The sequence below is a fragment of the Pararge aegeria genome, chromosome Z (genome assembly GCF_905163445.1).
Source record: "Pararge aegeria chromosome Z, ilParAegt1.1, whole genome shotgun sequence".
NCBI lineage: Eukaryota > Metazoa > Arthropoda > Insecta > Lepidoptera > Nymphalidae > Pararge > Pararge aegeria.
In genome coordinates this window covers 26,144,166-26,160,949 of record NC_053208.1, presented here as the reverse complement: position 1 = coordinate 26,160,949, position 16,784 = coordinate 26,144,166, and the positions used below count along the sequence as shown (strand labels likewise).

The 16,784-nt window shown below is 39.3% G+C and overlaps 1 protein-coding gene across 3 annotated transcripts in view; it reads right to left on the bottom strand.

The window, feature by feature from the left end:
* LOC120636057 (protein furry) overlaps nt 1–16,784 on the bottom strand; it is a 186,965-nt gene that overhangs the window by 135,201 nt on the left and 34,980 nt on the right. For all 3 annotated transcript variants that reach the window (XM_039907326.1, XM_039907327.1, XM_039907328.1), the window contains exons 18-23: nt 16,237–16,404; nt 15,591–15,740; nt 14,420–14,565; nt 13,271–13,428; nt 9,678–9,788; nt 8,911–9,065 (exon numbers count right to left, since the gene is read on the bottom strand). In XM_039907326.1, coding sequence (XP_039763260.1) covers nt 8,911–9,065; nt 9,678–9,788; nt 13,271–13,428; nt 14,420–14,565; nt 15,591–15,740; nt 16,237–16,404 — 888 coding nt within the window. The remainder of the gene's footprint in view (nt 1–8,910; nt 9,066–9,677; nt 9,789–13,270; nt 13,429–14,419; nt 14,566–15,590; nt 15,741–16,236; nt 16,405–16,784) is intronic.

The following is a 16,784-nucleotide window of genomic DNA, read 5'->3' as shown; positions in this document are numbered from 1 at the left end:
TAGAAAAAGTTATGTTGTACCAGCCCCACAATTATATTGAAGATAAATGAACTGCGTTATGATAACGCACTACATGTTGGATCACTAAAGTAGGTCAGTATATGAACGTACTTATCCGGCGCGGCATAGCAGATTTACCGGTGCATAGTTTTAATTTTTGTAAAAAATATCAAAAGCCATACGAATCTCTTTCAAGGTAATGAATTGTATCAAAGTCGGAGGCCTCAATGATTGCATAAAACGTTATCATCATTTCTTTTCGCTACAATGTAGCCCTTGGCTGCAATCACACCTGGTCGGAAGTAATAATGCAGTCAAACATCGTAGCGGGCTACTACTACCATACTCCCTAACAGGTAGGGAGTATGGTAGTCCTACCCCCGATTGGTTTCCACGACATCGCACCGGAACACTAAATCGCTTAGCGGGACATCTTTGTCAGTAGGGTGGTAACTAGCCACAAAATTAGAAATAATAAATTCCCAAATTGCCCCTGCTGGGCATCGAACCTGGGTCCTCCCACTCAAATCCACGGTGCACTGCTGCGCCACGGAGGTATAAACTTTATCGATCATCACCGATCATAGCAAAGGATGTGCATTAACTGCAAGGAATAGGTATTTTGTAAAGGTTTCTTATAAGGCTTAAAGGTCGCGACTATGTTTCGGAGCCATCAGTCATCACTGTTCGAAGACTTTGGACTTCAAGCGCTAAGCTAAGCTGATTTATTGTCACACGACCCTATAACAAAACGCACACAGACACGTACAGAGAGAGAGGTCCCGCAATGATTGTCAGGAATTTTTTAGACCACTACGTAGTGTAAATCAAACCGGATGCAAAGGATATACAGTTACACAGAGGGAGGCGCGGAAACCGATGTAACTACACAAAAGCGACATTGTGATTTTCAAATCGGATATACGCGGTCCTTACCGTAAAATAATGACTGTTCGACACAAATCAATATCTCTTGTTAACGCATTTAGCAAGCTGACTAGTTTGTTTTATTTCCTTAACGTGCTAATCTCTGGAACTACAGTCAGGATTTGAAATATTGTTTATCTTTCATAACTACGAAGCTACGCGTCTACGGTCCGTAGCGTCGTAGCTACAAATCGTGACGCTAAACGCTTTAAATTACGCCACGACTCTTAGGAGGCAAGCAAATTAATTAGGAGCTAGAAAGGGACATGCGACGCTGTGGGCAGGATCACGGTTTTTTGATTAGAATAGCGAAGGAATGTTTGGGAATAATTTCGTTACCAGACGTAAAAAAAACTATCAATACGCGTAAGGTAAAGCTCTACTGTAACACATAGCCCGTAACGAAAACCAAGTCCTTCGCTATTTTTATCGCTGAGACAATGTCCGACCTCTTAATGCGTAACATTATTAATGAATATCTGTCGCCGGGAAATACAGATATAGATTTTAATTGCTTGCTGTATGTGTCAATTTTAATATAATAAAAACATCGTGTACCGTATTATTACGTATAATTAGAAACTTGTTTTTTTAGGTTCGGGTGGGACGTTACTGTGAAGAATAGGTGCCTTAACTCACTCACGGACAAGAAACAAAGTGATTTAGTATGGGTTCCCGTATTGCATAAATCTCTCAATAACCATCTTGCACCGAATTTGTACATATTTTATTCGATCTATATATATTGATAGTGCTGCTTTTAATATAATAAAACTAAATATATAAACAGCAGCATTATCATTAATAATGAAATCTTTTTAATATCAACATAGGAGTCCTTTGTGGGGCAGACATCTCGGAGATGTTTCTTTAATTCAAGTTTGCTCTTGAAAGTGTTTTAAGTGTCAAAGTGAAATGATGTTAAAACAACCTAATTCCAGCTTTAGTTTTAAGTTTACGGAAGAAGTAATCACATACCGGTTAGTAACCTATATCACATATAAAGATATACAAATTGTGTTTTCTATGAGCCTGTTTGAATAAAGAAATATTTGTCCGTCTTTGCCTAGGTATGTATATACTCCCAGATAATAGAAATGGCGGAATGCCCTAACTAGTCTCGGCTTCACAAACTCGCATGCCCTTCCAGGTCGGAGCACTGCCATCCTTGAATGGACTTTAACTCGATATTCCCCCCAGCACAGAGGATTAATACGCTGCTTGATCCGGACTATCTGCATTCAATGGGAGCTGTCAATTAGTTTGGTGAAGTGATGCGTGGCGCAACGTATCCAGGATACCGCAATCTATAATTAGAACCGTGGTGATATCGACACAATATATCGCGACGTGCCATCCGTGAACATCCGCTCATCGATTTGTGTTTATTTGAGGGTAATTGATTAACATCGGACGTCTCAGAAAGTCGAACATAATTAGCAATCGCAGAGCGCACTTGGAAAATGACAACGAAGGAACAATATGAAAGCTTGTTAATGAAGTTTGTTTTGTTTGCACAAACTCGAGCTAACGTAAAAAACGAAGGACTGCAACATCGCGTTGTTGGGACTATCGATGTTGGATCTGATAAAATATCTTGGATCGTTTTAAAGCGAACGTATTGCTTCAAAGTCAAAGTCAAAAGTTTCTTTATTCAAATAGGCATTTTTGAACCTAACTTTACATAAAAAAAGGTGTACATAAGATGACACGATTTGGGGACACTGAGCGAAAGTGTCACAAGGTATTAATTTTAGAAAATTCTTTAAGGTCACGTTCTATTGGCCACGTTAATCTTGAAAGATCTTGTAACATTGACAACCCTACACTTTTTCCTTTGGGGCTACGTAAAGTCCAAATATATATATCCTCCTGGCCGTATCCGACCACAGCGACTCCTAGCTATTATGAGCGTACCTGGAAGCCAACATTACTACTTAATCTGCCAAATACCACTCGAAATACTCGAACCCGTCCTGGACTGTTGGAACTGCAGAATGTACCATAATAGCTAATGAATAAGGAAACAGAGATAGAAGCAGAACTTCTCAGATACTGATACCATAAAGTGTTGCCCGGTACACAAGATCTTCACCGTTAGTGATGAATTAAAAACAAAACTAATACTAGGTTTTCTACGCTTCGAAAGTATCACTCCGCAAAGAACCACTTTGAAATAGCTAAGCCCTGCACTCATACCGACTTAAATAAACGGGTCTAAGGGCATTTGAAGCGGTGATAGCGCATTGGGTAGGAGCTCGAATTCCCTTTCGGGGGGTCCAGTTCGAATCCTAGTTCGCACCTCTAACTTTTCTAAGTTATGTGCGTTTTAAGTAATTGAAATATCACTTGCATCAACGGTGAAGGAGACCATCGTGTGGGAACCTGCATGCCTGAGAGATCTATATGATGTTCTCAAAGGTGTGTGGAGCCCACCAATCCGCACTAGGACATCGTGGTGAACTGCGGACCTAACCCCTTCTCATTGTGGGTGGTGACCCGTGCTATGTAGTGGGCCGGTAATGGGTTGATGTGATGGGCATTGCTTTGCCTAGCCAAAGTACAACTTTCCCTTCATTTTTCGGAATCATTCACAAAAAACCAAATTGTTAAGCAACCAAAATAAACAGAAATCACTTTATTTCGTGTACAAATTATAACACTTACAGTGTATTCAAAAATAGTCTAGAATTTTAACAATATATATAAATTGAATGCTACCAATATTACTTCAACAAAATTGACATACGTTAATGTTGTGTATTGTGTGCTCTCCTCGTACTGTCAGTTCAATGAATGTGCGCGTCAGTTGTTGTTCGGATTTTCATTCAAAAAATTCAAAATTCAAAATTCATTTATTTCAAGTAGGCCTAATACAAGCACTTTTGAAACGTCAAGTCTGTCCGTGTGTAGTGACTCTACCACCGGTTCGGAAGGCAGATTCTACCGAGAAGAAGCCGGCAAGAAACTCAGCAGTTGCTCTTTTCCAACATCAAAAATTTACATTTTATATTTTAACATTCATTTTTCTATCTTGTGAGAGATGAAAGCGGAGCCGGATGCTTCCAAGCAACCTTGTCATTAAGAAACTCATCAATTGTATAATAACCTCGCTGTAATAAATGTGTTTTAACACATTCTTTAAACTTATGGATTGGTAGGTCCAAAATTACCTAACCTTAATTACTTACCTTAATTATTATAAACATTGTTATATTTACATGTTAATTTTCATGTGTTTTATTCTTATATTCCTATTCTACGCTTTTGCTTATGTCTATGCTTAGAACGTGCCAAATCCACGAAACTCCGTAGGATGGCTAAGTTATACATTGGCTTAGTATTAGGTTGACTTTCAACGAAAGCAGGTTTTTTTATGTTTATAGACGAGTAACTGCAGATGCTAGTACTGGCTATTTAAGTGAATGTATGTAAAGTTGACATCATCACGTTATGTAAACTTACTTTCTATCATTTATTGATTTTAATTTTTTTTTTTCATTCTTAACAATGCTCAATTTAAAAAAATTGTATTGCACCAATATTAACATTATTGCAGCTGCCGCAAGTGAAAATACAATAAATATTAAATATATCAGATTCCCGACATCTTTCCCGCTACCGATTAGCGAAAAAGAGATCGAATCAAATCCTTACATAAGCTGGTAAAGTTTTCATAATATTCCTTGAGCGCAGAAACCAACCTTCAATAAAAATACGAAACTCAGTTAAAAGGATTCAGAAAGTTCTCACGAAATACGAACTGAGAGATCTAGAAATAGATTTTATTCTAAGATCGTTTTGCACTTACATGTGTATCACAAGTACGCGTCTGGTGCGCTTAATTGTTTTTTCAGTACTTCAGTTCGTACTTTAACTTATATGTCCAATTTATAAAATACCTACCTTTGAGACCTAGGCAATATTAAATGTTTGATAAAAACAATTTAAAAAAATGCATTTTCAAAGTAATATACTTCCGTTTAATCTTTTTTGACAATGAAATTAAATACTTTGTTTATCCCTGTGCCCTAAAAAGTGACTTAGTACCAAGTCACTTTCTAGGGCAGCGATACAAGGTTCGGTAACTAAGCAGCTATGGTCGATTGTCATGATCAAATATGACAGTTGACGTATATTTCTTTACACCTTTGACGGCCGACTGGTGTTCGTGTGATGAACATGATTGTTATTCAGTGTCTGGGTGTTTATCTGTATATTATAAGTATTATATTCATGAAAACATTCATCATTCATCTTAGTACCCATAACACAAGCTACGCTTACTTTGGGGCTAGAGGGCGATGTGAATGAATGAATGAATGAACACACTTTTATTGTACACCACAGAGAAAATTTACAGAGATACAAATACAACAGCACAATAAGGTAGAACGTATGTATACCATTGTGTAATGTGATACTGTGTTGTTGTGAACCGAAATAAATAAATAAATAAACAGCACAATAAGGTAGAACGTACAATTTGGCGGCCTTATCGCTACATAGCGATCTCTTCCAGGCAACCAAAGGCATACAAGAAAATGTTATAAGAAATAAGTAGGTGGTACAACAAACATAATTAAATATTAGGATTAAAAAAAAACATAAAACATATTATATACTAAACACAACATATTAAAGATATGTACAAATATATAAAATATATTCCATACATATATACAAACATATAAACATACAAATACGCTACTATAAATACTTAATTAAAAAATAAATTAAATAAAATAAAAGAACCCTCAAAAATATGTAGAAAACGAAATAAACAAAAAAGAATACAGTGATCATTCCCATCAATGCCCGGCCGGTACAGACAAGTCGTGTGTATTGTCGCAGTATATTTATTTCTTTCTTTATTTCTTTACACCTGCAGGGCTAGCACTGGCAGGAGACAAAAACCATATCCCCCGACAAGATATATAATTAACGTGTCCACTTGCTAAGCGAATAGGGGAGGTAATAGGCATATAAGCATAAAGCTTACCCCCCTTTATTATTACACATATATTATTTGTATATTATTTCTACTTATGCGCCGGAGAACATAAATATGTATCCTTTCCCAGGGGAGGATATTGTCTCCTGCCAATTTCAGCCGTGCTGACAGCTTAACTTTCAATGTCAAGGACTTCATCACTTGGACGAGACACGTCCGGTTGGAGGTCTTTAGCATCCGCTAACTGAAATTAGTTAGTTCGGAGATAATCAAGGTTGGGAATATATACACTTTACGCAATCAACATACACGGTCGTTTGCCTTCGACCATGCCTTGAATAATGTGTTGGAGCGTGTTTTGAATAGCGGATTCAACGATCAAAGCTGTTACCCCTTAAATTTGTTGTCGTAGGTTATTTTTTTTATCCTTTCATCCACTAATTTACACAACATACCGTTACTATCCGCGTCGCATCATACACCCGCCTTATAAACTCGTTTTCTCGGTTACTAAAAGCAAAAGGCTGCTGGTAAACAGCCGTTATATAGCTTATATACAGGATAATTTTGAAACCACTGCGTATTTTTTTTATTGGTGGTTCGGTATCGGTATTAGAACATATTTCCGATAAATTTTCCATATTTTTGTTTTATCATGTCCGAGCATACAATAAGCAAATCATGGCTATTCGTTATAGTTATAGTATCTACCTTAATAAATAATAGCCCACTACCATCTTAGGCTGCATCATCACTTACCACCAGGTGAGATTGCATTCTTGAGCTAACTTGAAGTGGATTAAAAAAATACATCGTAATGTGTAGCATGCATTGGTGAGTAATGGGTTTTTCAATTTTAATTGTTTAAATTATTTTTACGCGTTATTTTATGGAATTACCACTGCGACGATAGGACCGAGTGCGAGAACGTTGATCGCAAGTTAACAGCTGAGAGCTATTATAGGCAGCCCATTATTATCTTTTCGGGAGACTAATCTTTTGTAACCGTTAATTTCTGTATCGGTAAGTAAAACTTAAAAGAAAAATATATGTTTATAAATTTTGTTCATGTATGACATATTAAAATATCCGCACTGAAAAAAAAATATTATCATACCCAGTAAAATCGGATTAACGTTGAAGCCCAGTGGGTAGAACTCCGACTTGACTTTCGGGGGCCGAGTTCGAATCCACAGCACGCAACTCTAAGTTTTTTACGTTATGTGTGTTTTAAGCAGTTCAAATACTGTCGGTTCCGAAATTTTTATATGGATTTTAAATTTATAGAATTGATAATTCTTCCAAGAAATATAAAATTAAAATAACAATTGCTTTAACGGTGAAGAAAGACATCGTGAGGAAACGCCCCTCACGCATACGCGAGAGTTTTCAAAGGTGTGTGAAGTTCACCAATCCGCCCGCACTGGGCCAGCGTGGTGGACTACGGCCTAAACCCTTCTCATTCTGAGAGGGATCCGTGGGCAGTGGCAGTGGCAGTGGCAGTGGCAGTGGCAGTGGCAGTGGGTCGGTAATGGGTTTATTTCGACAATGCATAATTGGCGGTTGTAATGACACTAGACAGAATATTTAACTTTTACTCTGTTTAATTGTTATGAATTATGTTACAATGCATTGCTGGTGAATCTAATGAATAAATGAATAAAATAAATATGGAAATTTCAATATTAGATCACTAATGCAATGTTTCCTACTAGGCGAAACAAGATATTTTTAATCAAGTAATAAATATACTACAACAAGTCACCATCCAGCCGCAAGGTAGACGTTGATTGTGTTATGGGCACTAAGATAAGTGAGGAATATTTCTATGAATAATTTACATAACTACTTATGATATAAAGATAAAAACCCAGACACTTAGAGAACATTTATGTTCATCACACAAACATTTTCCAATTGTGGGAATAGAACCTTGAATTCAGAAAGCAGAAATCGGCGGTCTAATCGATTGCCGTAAATTTTCTACACATTTTTTTGAGATTTTCTTTGTTCAGAATTTTTTATATTCATTTCAAATTTATATATTTTAATATCATCATCATCATCATCATCATCATCGGTAACCTATTAATATGTGCTGATTCACTTTAGAGGCCGAACCTTCGCTGAAAAACGACTATATCTCCGTAACTTCGGGAAATATTAGACTCGTTAAACTCTGCTAAGGTAGTTGATGTTAACCGCAGCCTATTAGTACTAGCTGATGCAGGGTTGGGAACCGGTCTGTTCGCTGAAAGAAGAGACACGACGGCAATTTCCTTATATAGGGAAATGATGGCTCGTTAAACTCAGCTAAGGTATTTATTTTCAAACATCCTTGGAAATTTGAACATAATTCGACAACCTTCAAGATCTTCGAGATCAATCGAAATCGTTGTAATGGCAAAATACATTCGAGAAGCGGCCTGCAAACGTTGTATTAAAATCCAAGCGAATAGCGGCGAAATAAATAACACAATAATAACAACTGATATCTGTTATTTAAAAATGGAACGATCTTTTTCTACCAAACATGGCTGCCCTGTTAGATGGTTTTATTTAAAATTTTGGACTGGCTTACAAATAGATAGCTGTTTATAGAAAAATAAAAACAAAAGAACACTTAGAAAAATTGTAGTTGTTAGTTGTTCGTCATAGATTACTAAAAGTAAAGTTTGAAAAGAAAAGGCCCACGATTCACAAGTCCGTCCATCAATGCCTCTTGTGCGGGCCGCTGCGGTAATGTACTATTAATTAAATAATATACAAATTTAAAATCTATAAAATCCCTGACTGAAATCGTACATTATTCTGCTACTCGGGCCCTTTCATTTGATACCCATATTGAGGGTGTTGTGAAAAAATATGTCATCCGCCATTTTGTGACGGGTGCCATCTTGGATCGATTAAATTCGAACATAGCAAAGAACACATGCGACTAATTCGCTCTTCAACCAAATTGAAACAAAATCACAAGAAAGACACGCACGTCGTGTTTGCATCAGGGTTAATATGAAGCTGCCACTCACCGAGCGCTGAATATGGTAGCGAGCGCCATGAAACAGCCGTCCGCGACTCGCGCGGGCCCCGTGAAACACTTGTCCACGGTCCAGTCCAGCAGAGGCCCGATGTCCGGGTTGCAGTCCAAGAGGAGCACTATGGTCTCCCGGGCCAGCTCGTACGTCTGGGACAGAACATCGTGTTACATTTGTAACTTGACGACCATCGTGGCGACCACAGAATTTTAGCTGGCCAAGCTAAGGCAATAAAATATTCCGTACGTCTCAAAAGTTTCGTAATCTGCATTACGTGCGACATCTTAAGTATGGTAATATGGCTGCATCGACTCAAGTTAAAACTTGAGTTTCTAGAAGCAGTCGTTAATTAGCGGAATTCCATGATATATTATGAAAAACAATACATTTCTTAAACCGCAACAAGATCCCTTTTCATTATGTTTTCATTAATTACAAAAATTGTATACATTATAACATAGATTTTAAACTACGGTTTCTATGGTTAATCAACATTTCTTAAACATAGTGCAACGGGTAACGGACAACGAAACAAAAAAATAATTTTGGGATTTGTCGATATTTCGACCCAGTTGCATGGATTGTGGACAAATCCCAAAATATTATCGTGGTATTGTACCCTTTGAACTATATTGAAGAAATTATAACATAGGTTAGATAAAACTTAGTACAAATATGATTTTTTTCGCACGTTGTAAAGTGTAACATGGTGTATGTACATTCAACATATTTAACATGTGGGATTGCTATAGCATCGTTACCTTATCGTTGGTTGAAGACAACATTTCGCTGAGCCACGGGTACAGAGAACCGTCCTCAGCCAACGCGGTCGGGGCGAAGCAGGGTCCGCAACATACCAGTGCACTCATTGCCTGGCGACAAAACAAATAATAAATAACGTTAAATATCAATAACGTTAACGTTAAATTGATATTTAAAAACGTTAAATAATATTCATATAAAATGAAAACTAACACAAATATGGCTAAACTTAATTTTATTTATGTAAGAAAATAAACCTTAGTACCTGGGCGATCGAGATTTGCTCTAATGTTTTATTATAAGAGTTCCATACTGTACGGCAATCAACATATTTAACAAACTTTCTAATAGCTGAAGGGATAAACGCTTATCAATATTAACCGTAATAGCTAATTGTACTAGCCTGCCCGCTACTTCGTCTGCATGGACATCAGAATTGCGTCTTAAGCTTCTCTCGTTAACAATTTTTAATCCTACCACGTGAACTATTTGAGAGATCGTACCCGTGATAGGTGACATGCATAGCAAATTTCAAAGCTATCTGCCCGCGGCTTTTCTTGTAAACATTTTTAATTAATATATATATCATCTTAAGGGTTAGAACCGTTTCAAACCGTTGTTCGGATGTTGTAGCGCCATCTTACATAATTGTGATGTTTTACATCCAAAGTTAACTGTATTATCATTCCGTGTTAGAACCGTTTCAAACCTTATGTGTTGATGTTCAGACGTTGTAGCGCCATCTTACACAATTTTGATGTATTACATTCAGAAGGAAGAATGGTAAAACCATATGTATAAGCAGTATGCTAACATCCACAAGACAGAAGTACATCGAACGTGTACGAGATGGCGCTGTATTGAATTTTTGTTGATGTTGTTGTTGATGGCGAGATGTCGTTTTTATTTTCTTTGAAACTTGTTCGCGTTTCTGCCTTTTTAAGAAACACAATTACTTATGATCTAATCATCACTATCCCCTTGCCGGGCCGCTGCAGGACGCGGGACTCCTTTGATAATGAGACGGCTAAACACATCTAGCAATACATTAAAACAAGGAACAAATAAGGTAATCTTGTTACCACCTGGTAAATACCACAAGAAATATATTTATATTAACAAGAATTCCTCGTTAAAATATAATAGCTATCTATAATATTTAAACGAGCATTTCTTGTGATAATTTAATATTAAATAGATAAATTTTAAAAACGTAGACCGAATTCGATTTCAGAACGCTACAAACTAAAACTTGACTTAAAATGCTACGTGGCCGCTCCGTGTACTTCATGTTTTTTTGCAAAGTTGCTTGTGTAAACCAAAAAACTCTGTAATCTCAGTATACTGTTTTTGTGATACCCTTTAATTTTACTAAATAACTAAGTACTGTTGAACTTAATATTAGAATACTCCTCATCTTAATGAGGTCTTAAATTAAACATCACTGGAACTTGCTCGGCGCTCTTCACTATAAAATGTTAAGCCGCACTGGTGTCATTACCAATTACATACAAATGTGCATTTTCACCGTTTCCTGTGTTATAGAATGAAAGTAAATAGTTTTAAGCTATTGCATATTATTGCTTTTATCGCGGGCTTTGAGCGGGGAGACCGAATCAAGAAATTCCGTAACGAAAATAAAACCTAACAACCCCCACTCCGCTTACCACGTAGCTCGGCCGAGCGTACCCGTCAAACGTCGGGACCGAAGTCGGGCTACTGTCATTGTACATCATGTGCCTGGATTTTCGGGGGGTGATAATATTTTCACATACCCTGAACATGAAATCGCTTTTTCTCGACTTTGTTTTATAAAGTAAGTGTATAAACTATATATTATTAGAAAGGAGATAAAATTTCCACTGCACTACTATAACGAAATAAGTCTTTTATCATGTATCTAGTAGAAATGTACTTCCGAACATAACATATAAGAATTTTTTTTGTATGTTCTTAAAAACATTTCTAAATGTAAGAAGAAATGTGACTGAAATAATTTAAACATAAGAAGTAAGAAAAAACAAAGTGCAACATACTAGATTAAATAAAATTCATAATTCGTTTAAAGGATATTGCATACAATTTTACAATAAACTACCCATTGACATCTTGGAGATGTGTCCTAAAAAGTTCAAAGTTTGTATTCAACGTAAGCTGATAGAAAAGACCTATTATTGTATGAAGGACTACGTAGTTGATAAAAAATCTTGGGTGTGAATTATTGCACTAACCAGGTTGCTCTTCTAATAAATTTAAATGACAATGTGAAATGGTGATAACAAAAAAAAAACATCCGGCTAAGTTTGTTGTGGCATTCTTATTCGACCAGGACGCGTTTGTAACCCTCGTAGCTTTAGTTTTATGTTTACAAATATGGTTATCGCTATCATCTCACTACCGTGTAATTATCTTGAATAAAGATATGACTTTGACTTTGACTTTGATTTTGACTTTTGACTTTGATTTTGACGCTCTTCAAAATGGGACAACATGCCTGTTGGCACCAATATGAAGGTTCTTACAAACAGTGTATATGAAAGTGACCAAACATCTTGCCAGTCGCTTTCATAACTCTTTAGGACGACAAGAGCACATTGGCTCTTTAACACAAACAGCATTGCAACAATGCTGCCTACTTGTTCCAGAGACACTCTTATGTCACGTGAGATACATCAATTGGGCGTCAAAATAAAAGCAGTCATTTGTAGAGGGACAGTCAGTTCAGTGTGTAATAGCAGATAGCGATGTAGGTGTACTAGAGCGATGGTTATGTGCTCGACCTTAATAATAGCAAGTTTTTCCTCTGAGATGTATATATTGTCCCCATTTAAGAAAACTTCAAAAAAAATTCAAATTCAAAATTTCTTTATTCATGTAGGCCTATCACAGGCACTTATGAAGCGTTCATACATACATGTTAACATAATTGTAAGGTGATGGTTTTATCTTCGTTCACCAACTTAAAACTAAAGCTAGGAGGGTTCCAAACGCGCCCTGGTCTAAGAAGAGCCCACAACAAACTTAGCCGGTTAATTTTTTTTTTGTTATCACCATCTCACAGTAAATTTATTTAGCTATGAAGCTAAAGCAATTCACACCCAAGCTTTTTATCGTTTAAGTAATACTTCGATAGCGCGATCCTGTGGCGCCATCTAGTTAAGTAATCTGGAGACCGCCACATGGGCTATTGCTCGTATAGTTTAGCCTTTGACTGCAATCTCACTAGCTTGTAAGCGATGACGCAGTCTAAGACGGTAGCAGGCCACCTCGAGGACATGGCACTTATATTAAACCCATAATTGGTTTCCACGCGACATCGTACCGGTGCACTTATCACCGTTTTCAGTAACGGAGAACAAGTGACGCCTAAGGAGATTCCTAGACTAACCCTAACCCTAACCCTAACCCTAAATGATATCTATTGGTGCACGGTTGATGTGCACCAATAGATATCATTTAGGGACGTGGTGAAGGTGAGTTGGTATGGCATTCGCCTAAATCACGGGGCATTCGATGCAGGAGATTAATCGCTAGGCGGCACGTCGTTGTGGGCAGGTAACGAGGCACCCACACGGGGGAGGCTGAGGCTTACCTTTAACGCAGACAGATTGAGGCGGTCGTCGACCTCCGGCGCCTGAGGCTGTGGTACCAGGGTGCCGAGGTGTTTTCCCAGCGGCCCGCACCAGCCCGCGAACAGCGCGAACAGGCTCCGGCACAACTCCCGCCGCAGCAACGACCCGGACATCTCCACTGCGGGAGACACGTGCTAGTCAGAGCTGGCTACACCAGCATCGTCCCACTGCTGGCCACTGGCGGCCTCTCCCATAGGAGACACGGTTTAAGACACATCGACTACGCTGCTCCAACGCGCTTCAATAGGATGTAAGGACTGCTGCTACAAATCAGTGATAATAACAGACAGCGACGGCTCTCCGAGGCACGGAGGTTGACACCGCCAATTATTAACTCCGAGCCTTTACTTGAAATTCTTTAACACAACTACTTTCGCCCAGACCCGGGATTCGAACCCGGGATCTCGAAATCATACATAACATGCTACTCGTAAACAAACGAGACAGTTATGATCATTGCAAGCCTATTAACGTTTCAGTGCGAAAAATAGGCCAACTTTCTCATAAACAAGCGCTTTGAAACACTTATAGCTCTATTTTTGCTATCGCACAGAGATCCATTAATCGGCCCGACCCGAGAATCGAACCCAGGCCCTCGTGATCTGCAGTACAATATGATAACCCGGATGCCATGGGCGCTCACCAAGTATCAATTAAACATATTCCCTGCCTGTCAGAGCAGCATGGAACGAAGCGTGTTAGGTTAGAGTAAAGCGGACACAATACCTCATGATAGTATTAGGAAAGCCGCCAGAACACAAGAGGTAGCACTGAAACTAAACTCATTTAAACTCGCCACACTATAAGGGGTGAGGAAAAGTGGAACAAAGTAGTAATTATGTAGTTCCCCAGAGAGGGAGAAAGGAGGAAGCAGAAACATTTTGGACTGGAGGAGAAATAAATAGAGAAGATTGGAAAGGGTCGGAGGAGGCCTTTGCCAAAGGGCACACAGGAGAAATTATGAAACAAACTGGTTGATAAACAAATGAAAAATGGTAACTAGACCAGCAAGGCAATTGAGTCAAAATTATAGAATCGTTGTATTAACGGCCATCGACTCGCCGGTAGCCAATGTGACATGCCAGTCAGCAGCCATCAGGGGCACTCACGCGGGAAGCTCTTGATGAGTTCCGTGACGAAGTCCGCGAAGGTGAGGCGCTGTTCCTTGTCGCCTTCCGCCTCCAGGCACTGGCGCGCGCCGTCCAGGTACTCCGCCACGGTGGGCTGCAAGCCGCCGCCCTCCAGCGCGTACGAGCTGCGACAACGTCACCGTAACGCACCGGCCCGCGACCCCCGCTGCCGGGGAGGCAAGGAAGGTAGCGCGCAAAAAAGAAGGGGAAGCCATCTGAGCTCGAACCGAGGTCTACTAGTTTGTTGAAAAACCAAGTCTAGAAACCAACATCGTTTTTATTTTTTTTATTTATTCCCTCCAAGATAGCCCGCGAGTCCAATCTCATCAGATAAGTGATGGTGTAGTCCAAGATATTCTAGATTAGATTATTATAATTATATTCTGTTTGTATCGCACCGGAACGCGAAATCACTTAGCGGCACATCTTTGTCGTTACGTCAAAGATTCTCACCCGATTCAAGCCCGATAAAATATCAAAAATTATAAATTCCGAAATTGACACTGCTGGGAATCGAATCACGAAATCTGGACTAAATCCAAGGTCTTCTGCTTTAAAAATATCCCGATTTTTGACATGAGCTCCACGAATCTCTAGACTCAACCAAATTGACGGGTCTAAACGTAGTGCTTAGTGTATGCCCACAAATTCAGCATCTCAATTTGGTTTAGTTTATAGATTTACGAAAAAAAAAAATTTTGCACCATTTTATAACTCTCTCCCTCTATTATATTCGTTTTACCATCTCGTGCCTACAGGCTCTGTGTATTTTTTTTTAAATCGTCTGGGGAAGTAATGCCACCGGGCTTAGTTCTGCCGCTAAACTGAGTTGTTGCTACGCTCTGTTGCAGTCTGAAGGGCGTGGTTGCCGGTGGAAATCCAGGCACATGAAGCGTAACACCCTACATCTCAAGTTGATGGTCACAGGGCGGCACTTTGAACGACGGCCAGTCTACCTTTATCCTTCTAACTTTTTGATCTGTACGGCTTCGAGCTCTCTTTGGCATTTGTGCCTGCGAAATGTTGCTCTGCTCAATGCTCTGTTTATAGGGTCATAGGAGTGACTTTGAAATTTGCAATCTCAACAAAAAATGATAGCACCACCGTTTGAAAAGTGTCAAAAATGGTCCGCCTGAATTGTTTGCGTCACCTGGTCGCGAAGGTCTTCCGCTGCGCGATGATGAGCAGCATCTTGTTGAGATTGAGCCGCAGAGCGTCGCGCCGCCGACGGCGCCGCATGTTCTCCTGCTTGCGATCCACGGCTTCACGCAGCAACGGCACTAGCTCCTCGAACAGGTCCCTTGAGAACAAACAGTCGTTTTTAAAAGCAGCAATAAACGTTTGCTAAGAACCAGACAAGTCGCTGAGGTCGATTATTTTTTTACAGTTAAGACTAAGACTAATAAATTTTAGAAGAGAACAATGATTTGTTCCTATCGTGAGCTCTTAAAATGATTAATTTTATTACGTACTTCTGTGGTGTGTTTAATTTTAATCTGGACGCCTTTCTGGACATTTTAAATCACATTCCTTGACGTATCTACCTAAAATAAGGATCACAGAAAATAATATATATGTAAAATGTTACTTCTATAGGGTGGAGAACGTAATATTATTTCGATTTCCACGGTCTTACTACCGTTGCTCAAAACAGTATTATTTAAAACAGTTTTATACTATATCCCTTGACCTCACTAAAATAATACCTATAAGAAACGAGAGCCTCAACGATTTTCGAATAATACTGCTTTAAGGGACGGTAGTAAGCTCCCTATGCTATTAGTTTTGAAGCTTACTTCAGCGCGTCTGGGTTGATGTGTCCGCACGCCGCTACGGCCGCGTCTCTCACTTCGGGGACCTCGCACCGCGCCAGGGGCACTGCGAGCTTGTGCAGCGAGCTGGGCGCCGCCGACGCTCCTCGGGCCTCGCCCCCGCTGCGCTCGCTCAGCGAGTCCGGCGACGAGCTAGTAGCACCAGACACATGTACAACGGAGCCCTGGTCCTAGTACGACAGCAGACCTCGCAAGTCGATGGCGTTCGGGTATTGAAACACTATAACGGCCGAGTAAAAAGGATCTTTTTTTTTATTCCACTATAGGATAGCCCTCGACTGCAATCTCACCTGGTGCTAAGTGATGATGCAAACTAAGATGGCAGCAGGTTAATTGTTACGGGGTATGGTAGTTATATTAAAGTCAAGTCAAAGTCAATTTGTACTGTATTGCACCCATACATCTCATAGATTTCTACGCGACATCGTACCGGAATGCTAAATCGCTTAGCGGCACATCTTTAGCGGTCGGGTGGTAACGAGCAACAGCCGAAGCCTCCCACCAGACCACAC